The sequence below is a fragment of the Prinia subflava genome, chromosome 1, assembly GCF_021018805.1.
Source record: "Prinia subflava isolate CZ2003 ecotype Zambia chromosome 1, Cam_Psub_1.2, whole genome shotgun sequence".
Lineage (NCBI taxonomy): Eukaryota > Metazoa > Chordata > Aves > Passeriformes > Cisticolidae > Prinia > Prinia subflava.
In genome coordinates, this window is record NC_086247.1 from 107,656,482 (window position 1) to 107,671,374 (window position 14,893).

The 14,893-nt window shown below is 36.5% G+C and overlaps 1 protein-coding gene across 6 annotated transcripts in view; it reads right to left on the reverse strand.

Moving 5' to 3' along the window:
- The window catches only part of BBS9 (Bardet-Biedl syndrome 9), a 282,244-nt gene that overhangs the window by 27,520 nt on the left and 239,831 nt on the right, over nucleotides 1-14,893 (reverse strand). Inside the window, exon 23 of one of the 6 annotated variants that reach the window (XM_063406718.1) lies at nucleotides 174-231. The exons of the other annotated variants lie outside the window; for them this stretch is intronic. Coding sequence (XP_063262788.1) covers nucleotides 174-231 — 58 coding nt within the window. The remainder of the gene's footprint in view (nucleotides 1-173; nucleotides 232-14,893) is intronic. 6 annotated transcript variants of the gene reach the window in all.

A 14,893-nucleotide genomic window follows, 5' to 3' on the forward strand; every position in this document is an offset into this window, starting at 1 on the left:
AAAGTCACCCTACCAGAGCCTGGCACATATTTTTGTTCCCTGTGTTGCCTACGACCATAGGACAGGAACTACTCACACACAGATTTCCATTCATCCAGAGCAAGAACCCACCAGGGCATTCTCCTCACTCAAGTCCTCATATGTTCACTAGATATTTTCTTTCAAATACTTACCCATCTCTCTTCTGAAAACTGCAATACTTTCTTCTCTGTTGCCTACTCTCTGGAAGCTCTGCAATATTAATAAACATATGTAAACAGTTTTTAATATTGTAGAGCTTCTAAAGAGAAGGCAACAGAGTGCAATTCCTCCTCAATTCCTTTCATACATGGCACTTCAAGTCTTGTCTATATCTCCTTGTTTTCTGCCCCAGACTACAGTTCAAAAAGTCTTTAAAGTCCCACTGTTTCAATTCCCTTTCAAGTTACACACTTCTAAAGTGGAACCCTTCTTAATTCAGTAAGATCCCCTTCTTCCCTAAAGAATTCAAATCTAGTTATTTGACAAACCTGAAATGCCCACATTACTACATTATCCCAGCTGTCCTTTGCTCTGCTGTAACTTTTCTCTTTCAGTGTTTTTCCCTCTTTTAAAATAACATGCATTCCTTACACAGACCTAAAATTATTTCCCACAGCTATTCCAGAAATTTTAAACAGTTATTTTTGCAGTTTAATATAAACAGTATTTATACAATGCCTTCTATCCAAAAAGCTTGAAGAACTTAACACTTTAAGTTAAGTTTTACCATATCTCCATGAACCGCCTCTTTATTTACAACTCTCTTCCCTCTGGGCAAGTAAGACAATATCCACATTACAGAACCAGAATCTAATGCAGCAGGGACCAGAAGAGCCTATGGGCTGGCTTCACCCTTGGCTGAAGCTCATCTAAGTATGGGCTGCAGCCCAGAATGGAGGTCCACCCTTCCTCCTCCTCCCTCCTCAAGTCCCTACAAACAGGGCTCACACAGCCAAATCAGGCAACAGATGACACTGCTGAAAATAGATCTTTTCTTTTGTCAGGTTGATAATTGTCTCAGCTTGGCTGACCATCCCACCATGCACTGGTCATGTCACCACAAGGCAGGGAAAACACATGGCTGAGAGGCAAGCATAGCTCCTGCTCCTTTCAGCAGGAGTTTGAACTGAAATGATTCAGATGCCTGTAAAACTGCAGCCACAGTGTAGAGACAGCAGATGGCTGCTCTAAGGAGTCATTAATACAAAATGGAGTGCTTACCTCCTGTCCTTTACTCCACCTGCTTGTTTCCCTGTCTTCCATGTGCTAGTGCTAAGAAAGAAAGAAAGAAAGAAAGAAAGAAAGAAAGAAAGAAAAGAAAGAAAGAAAGAAAGAAAGAAAGAAAGAAAGAAAGAAAGAAAGAAAGAAAGAAGAAAGAAAGAAAGAAAGAAGAAAGAAAGAAAGAAAGAAAGAAAGAAAGAAAGAAAGGGGAACAATTTCCTCTTTCCAGCAAGGAGTGATCCTGGACCAGCTTAGTCATCTCGTGTAGATCCACACTACAGGAAATAAGCGACAAGCTAGAGTGCTGAGAGAATTAACCAGAAAAATGTGCTGCCTGTTTAGTGCTGTACTTGCAAACACTTCAGGCTTTTATCTCAAATAGCCTGAAAGACCTTTTGTCCACTCATTGTTTGCCAGTATTTGTCGACTTCCTACTTTCTTTCTTAACCTCTTTGCTTTTAATTTCTTACAATTCACCAATTAAGCTCTGCTGAGTATTTGCTGACTCTTACATTCCCTAGTTACCCAAACTCCGAATCACCCAATTCTCTATGTGTAAATCCCCTTCCTCTTTCTTTATGGTTTTGTCTTTTACTCAATTTCTTCAACATACTTCTCATAGTAAAATGTTGTCCACCTTTTAACTTCTTCACTAGAATGGAATTTACCCAGTTTTACTTTCTATTACAATCATGTCTTTCCTTAACACAGCTCTGAATTTCCAGCCTTGCCCTTGAAGCTAGCTCTCAGAAGACTCAATTTGTTCTCTCTGCTCGTGAAGAAGAGCCATCTCTTTCCCAACCCAAAAAACGGGCAGCAGTTGTGTTGGACACTCCACAACAGAATCCCATCCCAAGAATTACACACACACAAGTCAACAGAGACCATATAGCTAACAAATGATGCATTTATTGTAACAAGAGGCTGTCAGGCTGGAATGGTGACCTCCATTAAAAATGTGTGACAAGCATCACACCATAAGTAAGTTTTAAATTGAATTTCATCTTCTAAGATGGCTCTCCACCTTACATTTAGATCTAATTAGACTGTGTTAATAGACAGTGCTGAATGAAAAACCATATAAAAAGGGGCAGAATAAGAGCTGGGTAATATTCTCAGTAGAAGGATTTGATCCCATGAGGTTCTGAATGCCCAGAAGTTCAATGCATTTAATGTGAGGGTACCAACTGAGCAGTAAATAAATGTACTGCCTCAACAACAATATGCCACTACTGATGTGAACAAAGTTTATATGCCAGGCTATATAGCTCTGCTCCCATGAATCTCTAGATTCTTGATTTACAAGGATGTTTTTCCAGAAAACAGTAGATAATCTCTTGCCTACATGGCACAATCACTCACAAAAAAGCAGTTGTGAAAAACTTCTCAGGATTGCTCCAGCTCTCTGAGAACCTGTGTTCACCCTTAACTGTAAACTCTCTACTGGTCCTAAAGCATTAAGGAGAATGACACAATTGTGTAAAGATGGACGCAGGCTATTGCAGACTTTTTCAGAGAATAGGATGCACATTTCTTTAAAGCATGATAAGAAAGCCTTTTTTATTTTTAATGCAAGGATGCAACTAAAATTTGATGCAATTTCTATAATTTTAGTTTTAATTTAAGCACAGTTTAGGTTACTGTGCTTTCTTACACAATTGTCATGCAAAGAACAAAACTCCAACTTACCATCAGCTTAAGAAGCTCCCCAAAACCAATTTTTATACATTACTACTAAGAGGACAAATTGGCCATTCTGTCAACAGAGAACACCAAGAAGTTGACTAGTCTCCTTACAAGATGGGCAAAGATGAAATGAGATGAATATGCAGCTGATGAAGGAAATGTATAGTGAAAACTCTTCACGATGGTACTCAGTCTGCTAGCAGAGAGCTCTGCCTTGCCAGATGCCAGAGCTCAAACAAAGCCTTTGATGAAATCACAACTACCCTTGTCTCAGTTTCACAAAAAAAAAAAAAAAAAAAAAAAAAAAAAAAAAAAAAAAAAAAAAAAAAAAAAAAAGAGACTGTGGACAGTTTAATTATCACAGAACCATTACCAACAGCGGCAGTTTCATAATCTTGAAATGCTGCCATTTTCAAAAGCCATTTGCCTGAAAAAATCCTTAAAACACAAGAGGCTGTCATACTGTCCAAACAATAGAGCAATTCTTATACAATCAGACGCCACAACTAATTATTCAAAACAAAAACACCCCCCCCCATTTTTAAACAAGGGAACAAAGGATGTCAATTTTATCCAGAAATATTAGATTTTAAAAGGAATAAAAATATCCAAAAATCAAAACAGATGAACATTGTAGACTTGCCTTTCTTTCATGCTTGTACATGCACAAAACTATTTCTGTGTTAAAGGAATGAGTACATACACTGTTCATGTTCCTAACAAATGCAATAAAAAATAATAAGTAATAAAAGCAAACTGTAGGAGCTGTTTTGGTCACTTTCACTTACATTTCAAAGGAACTGCCCTCTTCATTCACACTCTATCTCACTTAGGTTAATCAAACTGTATTTTATTTTTTCTTTGACACCTATAAAGATTGCTCTGATAAAGTGCCTATTAAGATAAGCATTTCAACATTCTTTTTTCATACCATTAGTCACAATTTCCTAATGCTGATATTTTGCCAGGATGACAGAGGAAGCAGTTACAAATGCAAGTGATTAGTATGTGTGTGAGTGCCTTGACACACAGTTTTGGTCACTTACTAATACAAATACTGAGCTGGCCTAAGGGTATCCTTGTGTCATTTTCCATAAATAGGAAAATCTGAACCCTTTGTAGCAAGTTGCTACTAAGCATTATGTCCTTGACTTCTATTGAGTTAACTTTTCAAACATCTGATGTTTGTTATTCATTTTGTACAGCATTTGGACGTTCTAAAAACCTCAGTAATCAAAGCAATATGTGCATTTGAGAATGTTCTTTTTGTTAGTCTATACTGGTCATATATCAATCATCTGACTATACAGAGACTGGCCGAAGTTCAGCTTTTTTTTTTTTACAAGACAGATCCATATGTAACAATTATGCATGCAAATAGTGCCCGAACACGTGGGAAAAAACCAACACAGACAGATGGCAAAATCCTCAGCCAGTTGAATTGAGTAGGGCCAGAATTACATTCCTAAAATTTTGGCTTAAGAAATCCTGCTTGAGAAGGTAAAAGGAGTCCAAAATGCTGGAGTTTATGAAGAGAAGACTCAGAGACTGGAATAAAAACACACTGCCAAGATCGGAAGACAAGCTAGGAGCAGCTAGAGAGGAACCGCAGCAGGAAAAGCGCAAGTACAGCTGAAAGTCTGAAAGGACAGTTTGAAAGCAACGAAAAGAGAGGATGAAAATAGGCGATTCAGGCAAGAGACAGTAATTAATGGAAGCAAATAAAACCAGTGGCTGTCAATAGAGGAAAAAAGAGAAGAGATGTATCTGCTTTGCAGACCATTTGACATAGTTGAGTGGAAGGAATACGGTTATTGGTTGTCAGAAGGGGTTCCGGAATAGCAGGGGGTTTTTAGAAGTGCTCTAAGCAGCTCAGTGGTGGGTTTGATCCAAGTCTGAAGTGGGCATACAGGCCAAACTTCTCACTTCTGTCAGCCCTATACCTGAAGGTGAGGCAGCATTGCCTGGGGATTTCAGAGGGCTGCATGGTACATAAGGAGAATGGATACAACAAAGGGAAGCAGAACCAGTCCAAGACTTGAAAACAATCAAGTGAATCAAGTGACAGGAGCAGACTACTGAAGAAAAAAGGCTTGCACCTGGAGGCTGCAAACACCAAAAGTGGAAGCTCCTGTTTCTAAGGTGGCTGACCAGCATTAAGACTCAAAGAAATCCAAAAGGATTTCTGCTGCAGGAGGGCCCTGGCACTGGTGGTCACCTACAGTCCAAGAGAACATTTTTCTGGCTGACCTGCAATGAGAACAAGGCAGGAAAAATTTCTCTGCTTCATTCTTTTGACCTGGCTGCTTTTTCTGGATTCTCTTAAACCAGTAGCAAAGACATGTAAGGCAACTTCTGCAAAAATATATCAGTGGAAATCCATGGAAATCAGGTATGTAACCAAGACATGCCTTCCTTGATTTTAGCTAGATGTCTAGCTTCATCAGAAGAGGAAAATTGCTTCTTCCTCCTTCAGTGCCTGCTTTTTCTGTTTTTCCTTAACAAAAAATGAATCTATAAAGTAATTTAGGAAAGATGTGCTGCAATATGTACATTCTCTTTATAGGATACATAACAGCTCATGAGAAACAACTCTGAAGATGGCTTTTGCTCACATCCACATCCAACTAAGGTCTGCACAGCCAGCAATATGGGGAACTCAAAGGTCACTTCAGTGACGTCTCCTTCCACTGCCAGAGCAACTTTCAGTTATGCTCTTAGCAAAACAACCATGTCTACAGCAAAATGTTTTAAACTCTGTGTAGATGTAAAGGCAGAGAGAAAAATAATCCCTTCACTTCCATGGAATCAGTTAAGGAAGGGATAAATTACAAAACAAATTCTAGATGTAACTAGAGTTGAAGCGAGGTGAACTAGTAAACCAGCAAGGTACCGCTGGCATCCTGTGAGACATTTCCATGAAGTCTAACTTCTTTTTTTCCTCCTTAGGAGACACAAAAAAAGGCTGTTTAAGCAGCGTGCAGAGCCCTAACTAGCCGTGTTCTGAACACAGTCAAACACTTGGGAGTCTCAGTGGCTGCCACTACACAAACAAGGAAAGCAGACTGGTGTGGCAAGAGATTGCTTATACGTGTAGCAAAGTACTTGGATCTAGCAGCCATTGCATCAATGTCACCTGCAAGAAGGTTTTTGGGACACTCTGCTTGGCAGTTTTGATTGGCCCTGCACTGAAGCAGAAAGCACAACAATGTCTGCATGCCTGGGTGTGTAGTTTTCAAGAGGAGGTAAAATACAGTGCAGAGAATATCTCAACAATCCTGATAACAGTGAATTTATTGAATGTAAAATAATACACCATGATATAGGTGAAATGTAATTCAGACCATCAGTCTTCTACAGAACTCATATATGTGCTAGCTGAACTTATAGACAGCAGGAAGAAAGATTATTTGGAAAGATACCACATTAAACAACAGAACAAATGCATAAAAAATATGCATCCTTTATTTGGGACTTGGCATAAAATTGAACGGAGGGAAGAAACACCGCCATACATTGTTGACAGAACAGAAATGTATTTAACACTTCTTCGATCTTATATAAATAGTAAGCTTATTCTATGAAGATTTATGACACTAATTCCACTAGATTATTTATTTTAAATGAGGTATTTAAATCAATTCACAAATGGATTGTTCCACGCCAACTTGGATAGCTCACAGGCACTGTACAAGGATTTTAACATAGTAGCCCTTTTGGCAGGGGAGGGGAAATAGCCGTGTTTTTCCTTCCCCACCAAAAAAGGCTTTTCTATTAGAAATATAAACTCAAATCCAGGGTGACAGCTCATCTCTCCCTAAATCTAGGCATGTTTTTTTAAAAAGCCTATGAAATTATAAAGAGTTAGGAATTATATACAAAATAAAAATATGACAGAAAGGAAAGCTTTCATCTCTCATGGAAGCAAAGACTGTTTTTGTTGATACATATGGAAAAAATTAGGCCCAATTATATGTTGTGCTTTGGCACTGTGGTTCCAACTTCACCACAGGCTTATTTTTTTCACAGATATACCATTACAGCCAATTCTACCCTTGAACATTTGAACCCAAACCTTGTAACACAGGCATTTTTGTTGCTAGATTACTTTTACCCTGGATGAAATGTTCTGTGTTACTATTGTCCTATATTTAGAAGTTAAAAAAGAGTTATCTGTATGGATTTCAGAGAACATATACTTATAAATATAGAGTAAGATTAAAACATCTTGTGAATAAAGCACACTTTATTGCAGGATAATATCTCAGTTTATAAATTAGATTGTAGAGAAACTGAATGTGATGTGGTAAGAGACAGAATAATAGAGATCATCAGAGAGACAGGGGAAAAAAATCATCCTAAAAAAATAAATCTGTATAATTTTTAAATAGGACAGATGAGGGAGAGGAAACCATGACAAAGACAAGATTGTAATTGTCAAGGTAATGACAGAAAGGACATAAAGGGTAAAACAGACAAAAATCTGAGGTTTACAGGTAAAAATTTTTATGAGAATTGTATTAATTGTAACTTAGGAATGACAATAAAATTCAAAAATAGGCATCTATAATTTGTGATAACAAGTCAACTGAAGGCCTTGAAAACACAAATTTTCATTACAGTTCCGCAGCTCTTTTGGAAACAGCGATATAATTTACAAATCAAAATAGTGTGAATAAGCACTAGTCCAGTTACTCCATAAGTATCTCTGTTTCTAAGTACTTATATAAATTTAATGATATTTTATTATTTGAACAGAGAACACAGATACAGCTACCTTAAAATTCTGCATAAACATCTCTGCAATATCTGTGAATATCATTAGCCAGAGCTGGGCTAAAGAGACAAGCTTCCCCAAGATCACAGGCATAAGCAAACAGCCTAGCTGTAACCTGGAAGAATAAAATGTCAGAGCAGGCAAGCCATCAACCATCTATCTGTGGCATTTCCTAAATGCCTAATATGCCTCGATATACAATGTCACCTAACTGAAATACTATAACAATAATTGGTTCTTCCTGTACTTAGACAAGAATGAACATTATGCAGAGAAAATGGAGAGGGACATAAAGGACAAGGGAGAAATATTAAATGGAAAAATAATGCATATAGTGAATACTAATAAATTGAGCTATTGTGCCTTGCAGGGGAGGACACTGAAGTTTTCCCCAGCCAGACAGCAAAGGCTGCTGCAGAACTAGGAGAGAATTCTTTTCAAATTGATTAATTTTTATTACAACTACATGAATACTACAGGAAAAATTCCTGCAGACTCATATTTTTCATTTAAATCTTAAAACTACCAAAACCTCTTCAAGAATCAGCCAATTACGTATACCTCATTTTAGAAAGAGCAGGAGAAAAACTGAAAGCGACTAAATGTATCCAACATTTATCCAGTATTTGGATAGACAGGGATTTTTTTAACATGTTTTTCTGATGCTCATTTAGGACATGTAATTTATTTTCTTAAAAATCACTACTGTCCAAAAACATCAACAAAAGAAAACATCAATATTATTAAATAGTTTGTGAACTTAATTGGTTTGTTTGAAATGAACTCCAGCCATCTTGAAAATACCAAAGATGCTTTTGTGAATACAGTGCCCCTTCCAGTCTTTCATGGGAAAATACATCTACTGTTGATATCTGCAATCTTGACAGTATGGATAATGACATTATGATAAGATCATGTTGTCTGGGCACTGCAAAATTACATAGTTCTGCTACAGGTCTTCCATTACATGCACAAAGACAAGAGTAAGCTGCAAACTCTGAAGCAAGTAACCTATCAGGCTTATGTCACTTTTCCTCCACATTATTCAAGTAAAATTTGTAACTAAAACCCAGAGTTCGATAAATAGACTTGAACACGAACTTTGTAAGATTTTAAAACCAATGTTTAAAAACCAGCAGAATATGTATGACATTAACAAAAAATAAGTCTCTCAATATATCTATTGTTTATTGCCTGGTTTTCTATATTCCAATATTTCCATCTCCCAAAAACTCTGCTACTGCTAAGGAGTTTATGTTTTCATAGAATTTTGACTATACTAAATTATGAGTAAAAAAATTATAATGAAAAAGCAACTTTATTAAGACAAAAATATTTAAGTAAATTTTTATTATATATTATATATAAAGACATACCAATATATATTTATACATATAAATGTATATGTATATAAATTATATATATGTAATAAATATAATTGACCTGGCACACCAAATTTTAGGAACACCAACTGTCATCTTTTATCTCCAACCTTACTGGTTCTTCTTCAAAACATATAGCAGTAAATCATGAATATTTCTGTAGAACTAAACTAACTAAATATGGGATAGCACAGTAAAAAGTTATTAAATTAAATCAGTAATGCATCCTTTAAAGGTTTATACTCACTTTAGAGCAGCCCCATTCTCTTACAGCACTGATTATTGACTCAGTGGTATTTGGAAGAAAGGACATCATTTTACATTTTATGTTTCCAGGAAAGTTTCCTAAGATGGCTTCTCACGAATGATGCTCCATTTAGTAAGAGACCAAACTTTCTCGCAGTGGTCTCCCAACACACAGTGAGAATGATGCTGGGATTGGAGAAGCCTAAGGCAGCCAATCTGCACAGTGCTGTGAAACACCAGGTATATTTAAGAGTGGCATGTATAACACAATGTGGGAGTAGCAGAAGTCTCTCTCTACAGACCCCTTTCACTTTTGGAGAAAAATGTTGTGGCCTTTTCTCAACAAAATCTTCCTTTTCTGTTCACACGATGAAGTTAAGCCCCAAAGAAACCTCGCGTTACTGCCACAGAAGTGAGGCAGTGATCCACTGGCTGGATTAGCCTCATGCATCTGGGTTCATTCAGGGAAGTTAAAGTGATTAAGCAAAAAAGGGTGAAGACAAATGCATTAAATAACATTTGTTACAGCTTGTATATTTTTAGCACCTGGGTGGCACATTCTACCATCATCTTAATTCCAAAAAGAGACCCTTCATGAGGACGTCCATCCAGTTTTGGTTTACATGCCTTATTTTTCAATCTTAAATAAATTCACTCTCACTTTCTTAATCATCCCTCTATATACAAGCACTCTGGAAACAATTCACTGCAATCCTTTTCCTTTCCTCTGTCTCCACAGAGAATTATACAGGCTACAGTTTTAAAGAAAATGCAGTTTATGAGTCAAAAAGACTGTTTGGGGAAATACAAAGTAGATGACAGATGTGTAATACAATATGGAACTTGCATATGTGTATGTAGGGGCATACAGGTTAAATTATTGCCTGATGGATTTCCCATGGCAGCGAAATATAGGCAGTCATTCTGACCTTTTAAAAGCTGTTCATTGGTGCTCTGGTGCTGAAAAACAATCATTAAAAATTATTTTCTGTAGTAAACAGATGGCTCACCTTTGCAAGGGAGCTCTCAGATGTTCTGTATAATGACTCCTATATTTCCTTACGTCCCACCTGCTGGTCATAAGGTAAGGAAAAAAGAGAAATAGCTGTAGTAGCCCAAACTCTGAGTATGCTCTTGCTGTCAGCCTTTCGGGTTTAGGTACATGTAATTTATGACAGACATTAGAAGAATGATTTTGAACACTACAGAGAAGCAAAAAGACCCATACTGCTCATGTACGTTAGGTCATCAAAATCTCTGTCAAGTCAGTGAAAGGCAATCAAAGAAAGTAATACAATTTTATTGGACAGATCTTTTGGGAGTTTTGCAGGAGTAATATTCCTTCTTTTTGGCCTGAGCACAAAGCCAAAATACAGCATCCCTGGGGTATTCCTATTACAAAGAGAGAACGAAGAGAAAGTTGCATGTTTCTTTGAAGCAAATTCTCACTAATGATATTATTTGCCTTTCACCCCAGATCTGGCCTCATCTCAGCACAGTCTTTGCTTTTTTTGAGGCTAAATTTTCAGAATCATGGGTCTCACAATTCTCCACAGATTTGGTCTATATGGAAGTTTGTCTTCCATATATTTCCACAGAGAGAGAGAAAGCTTGTCGGGAATTTTAACGGGCACCTCTGTGAAGAGGTGGCCCCAAAGACAAGCTACAAGCCTGCTACTGCTTCTCAGTGCTCTTTGGGACTGCTGGCTTGGGCCACCACATTGCCACTGCTGGTGCCAGCAATGCTGAAGTAAAGCTTCTTGTGCTGAAGTTGCATTCATTCTCTTCCTTAGACATGTAAGCATGTGGACAATAGGCAGCAAGACTCCTGAGTCCACACAGGTTTTGCTAAGAGATAACATTGGGTGGCAAAATATCTTCATATCTTGGCAGAAGACAACTTTTACCCCTCACCTGCCATCTGACTCTACAGAAGTTTTACTTTTTCTTATGCTGAATTAAATCTTAAATTAACTATTATAGTTCATATAATATAAACATATAAATATTAAATTAGCTATTATATTGCTTAACTGCAATATAATAGCAGTACAAAAAAACCCCAAAAAACAAAAAAAACCACAACAACAACAAAACCCAACCCAACCCAACCCAACAAAAAAAAAAAAAAAAAAAAAAAAAAAAAAAAAAAAAAAAAAAAAAAAAAAAAAAAATCAAACACCCCCCCCAACACTCAAACAACAAAGTCAAGGATTAGGATTTAGGATTTAAGGTTTTGATTTGGATTAGAAAAACACTGTTGAAGACCTGCTCTAAGATGTAAGATTCTGGGGCAAAATCAAGAGATAAATAATTATCTTAAATTAAAATTCAATGCTTGCCATTCACACTGCACCACACAACTACAAAATACAGCACTTGATGTCAACCAAAAGATGTCCACAGTTCAGACTGAAGTTTACCACAGGCAGCTTCACAGCCCATCTCTGGAAGATGCTTTCTATCCTTGAGATGCTCAGTGAAGCTCAGGCACTCTCATAACAAACATTTGTAAATACTGCAGCAGTTTTTAGCAATTACCCAAATACTCTAATTTCACTGAAATTTACTGAAATGTGGACCTATCAATCAGGATGTTTGGGGAGTTTACGGGGGGGGGGGGGGGTGTTACAGACTGCATACACCTTGTTTTGAAATGAATGTTAGTTTACCTTTGATGCCTAGTATTAGCAATTGATTTTTCCAGATTCTCTGTAATTAATGTACTTGCATCTATACACACACACTATGTTGATCATGGATTTACTAAATCTTTGAAGTAGAAAAACTCCCTTTTTTAAGCTAACACTACCCCTTTGGTATAGCTCTGGTACAAGACTACTTAACTAATAATTTCATTTTAGTGATGCAATGATAATACCACAAGGCTGTCTTACAGTCCTAATTACTACTAAAAGGATCTATGAGGATACTTCAGAATATATTCATCCTGTACTCCATATACCATAAATTCAATTAGCAAGCTATATATTAATATTTAGTTTAATATACTTCAGATAAATTAATTCTTCATTAGTGACAGGTACACTAAATACCTCACTCCTGTTTGTACCACTTGCCTCCCTAATTATGATTTATTCCAGGGATTAGTTTCAGGACTTTGAAGTAACATAAGATTACTGTTGAGCAGCCAATAGAAGCAAGATTTTACAGTACATATATTTATCATTCTCAAGAAGTTATTATGAACAAATCTATCTATCTAAAATAACAATACAGTTTGCTTTTCCAGACAGGAATCATCCAAGCTAGAGGCAACAGCAGAATTTTAGCCTTGAAACTTTTTGGATTTCTTGCTTTATTGTCCCAGTTTATGTATTTTTCTATGTACTACATACCTCATGTCCCCGTGGTTTTTTGGATTTAAGCTGTATTTAATTTTAAAAGGCTTCACACAAAAGGACAAGTTTAAACATTCTATATCATGAAATTAGATCCATAGGAATTTCTGAAGCAATTAAAAAACTATGGCCCAAATATGGAGTTTTATAGACTTAGCTTAAGTTCTTCTCTGAAGAATTGTTGAAGTAATTTTCTTCCTCCCAAATTTCCTCTTTCAAGGAGGAGTCTGAATATGCATTTAATATGCTGTTAAAAATGAGCAGGCTGACTATTAACTATAATATTCAAGATCAAAATTAACAACTACATTATTTGAGACTGACAGTCTTAAAGTAGATTTGCCTTTTCTGAGTCTTTTTTTAACCTGTCAAGAAAAGAAACCATTTCACTGCAAATGTATAAAAGCCGCATTATTTCACTGTCCACCAGCACAGATTTCTTTTTCTCTTACATTCTATTTATAAATGAAAACAGATGATCTCAATAAAACATAAGTCCACAGAATTATGGCTTCCTTTATTCTAGTGGTTAAGAAGTTATACATAATTGGCACATAATTTTATCCAGTGTTTGAAGGTTTTTCTTGAAACCAAAAAGGAACCACTCTGTTTAAAAACCTGATGGTTTCACTTCAGTGCAATCCATCATATTCTCTGATGCTAGTAAACGTGGGTTGACTAAACAGTGCCTACCTACTACGTTGCTTGATACTCAGGAAAGTTTCTCTTTTTCAGTCTCAAATCTGAAGTCCCCACCGTCACAGTGGACCAAGACAACCATCAGCTTACCAACAATGAAGACAGGGTGGCTTAAGAAGATGGAGGCCAAATTCCCCGTTCATGTTAATGTTATCAGGAAGTTGAATTCCACTCAACAGAAAGAGGAACTTTGCCCTCTGTTATGCCAATACAGCACTAATGAAACAAACCTCTCTATACGTTTCGTTGTTTTATGTCAAGTTTTATTTCAGATATATACTAGAGCTTAACACTTTGATTTCCTGCCAACACCCAGATATCAAAAACTGCTTTGTATTTTCGTTTGATTATTTCTGGGTAAAACAATCAATTACCAAATTTTTACATGCTTCATGAGTAGGTAATAACTAAAAAGTGACTGACACAAATATATGGCAGTGCACTGTGTTTTGGAAACCTTAACAAAGTAAAAGTAAACATGAAAGGTCCTCCACACTACCTCCAGAAGACAGGCCAGATCCTCAGCTCACATAAAATCAGCAAAAGTCCATTGATCTCAGTAGAACAGCACTGATTTTTGCATGGAATGAGCTTCTGGGGTTTTAGTAAAGGCACTATTTCTTTCAAAGCATAAGAATACTATCATACAAACACACTAATAATGTTAATGTTTTATTCGTTACCAGCTTTAGTTTTATCTAGCATTTGACTTCATTATATGGGGGAATGGCGGGGGGAAAGAGGGAGAGTAGGATTCAGCTCACCTAAGGTAATTATGCAAAAATTAGGCATCTACTCCAATAGCATAAAAGAGTCTCCTTTGACAGACAATGGAAAAAGGAATTCACAACCATAGACTAATCCATATCCATATGTAAGATAACTCTCTTAGAGCAAGTTGATATTTCACCCTATCCTACTTTCCTGCATACTCTGCAGCCCAAGTAGGGAGCACTGATCGCATATCTGACTTTGACACTGTAATTATGAAAAGTTGCTGATTTGGCTGCTTCATTTTTCTTTTTCTTAGCTTACCTGATGCTGAAAGACAATTTAATCATAGTGCAGAATGTACGTATTAACTGCTACATTATGAAATAACAATTATCTGAAACTCACTTTTTTTTAAACTGTCTGGAACCCTATAAGTTGCAAATAGACAGGATGTGTAGCACTGATGTTTTTCAACAAATCAGTAAAGATAAGTTCCTTTAAAATCACAAAGCAGTATTGTTTCCATCTTGAACTACAATACACTTAAAACATACAGTCATCTTGAAAAAACAGAATGGGAAGAGGTTATAAATTACAATCCAGTCATTAGCTCAAAGTTCTTTCCATCACGAAATCAAACAGAATCATTTTTCCCTTTTTAATCTCTCCCACCCTTCAAAACAAATTAGTTTTGAAAAATTTTAATGCTATGAATACATTTGTGTGGATATATACAGAAATTCTACTTTTCAAGTCACTTAGGTCACTCAGCCAAAGACACAATG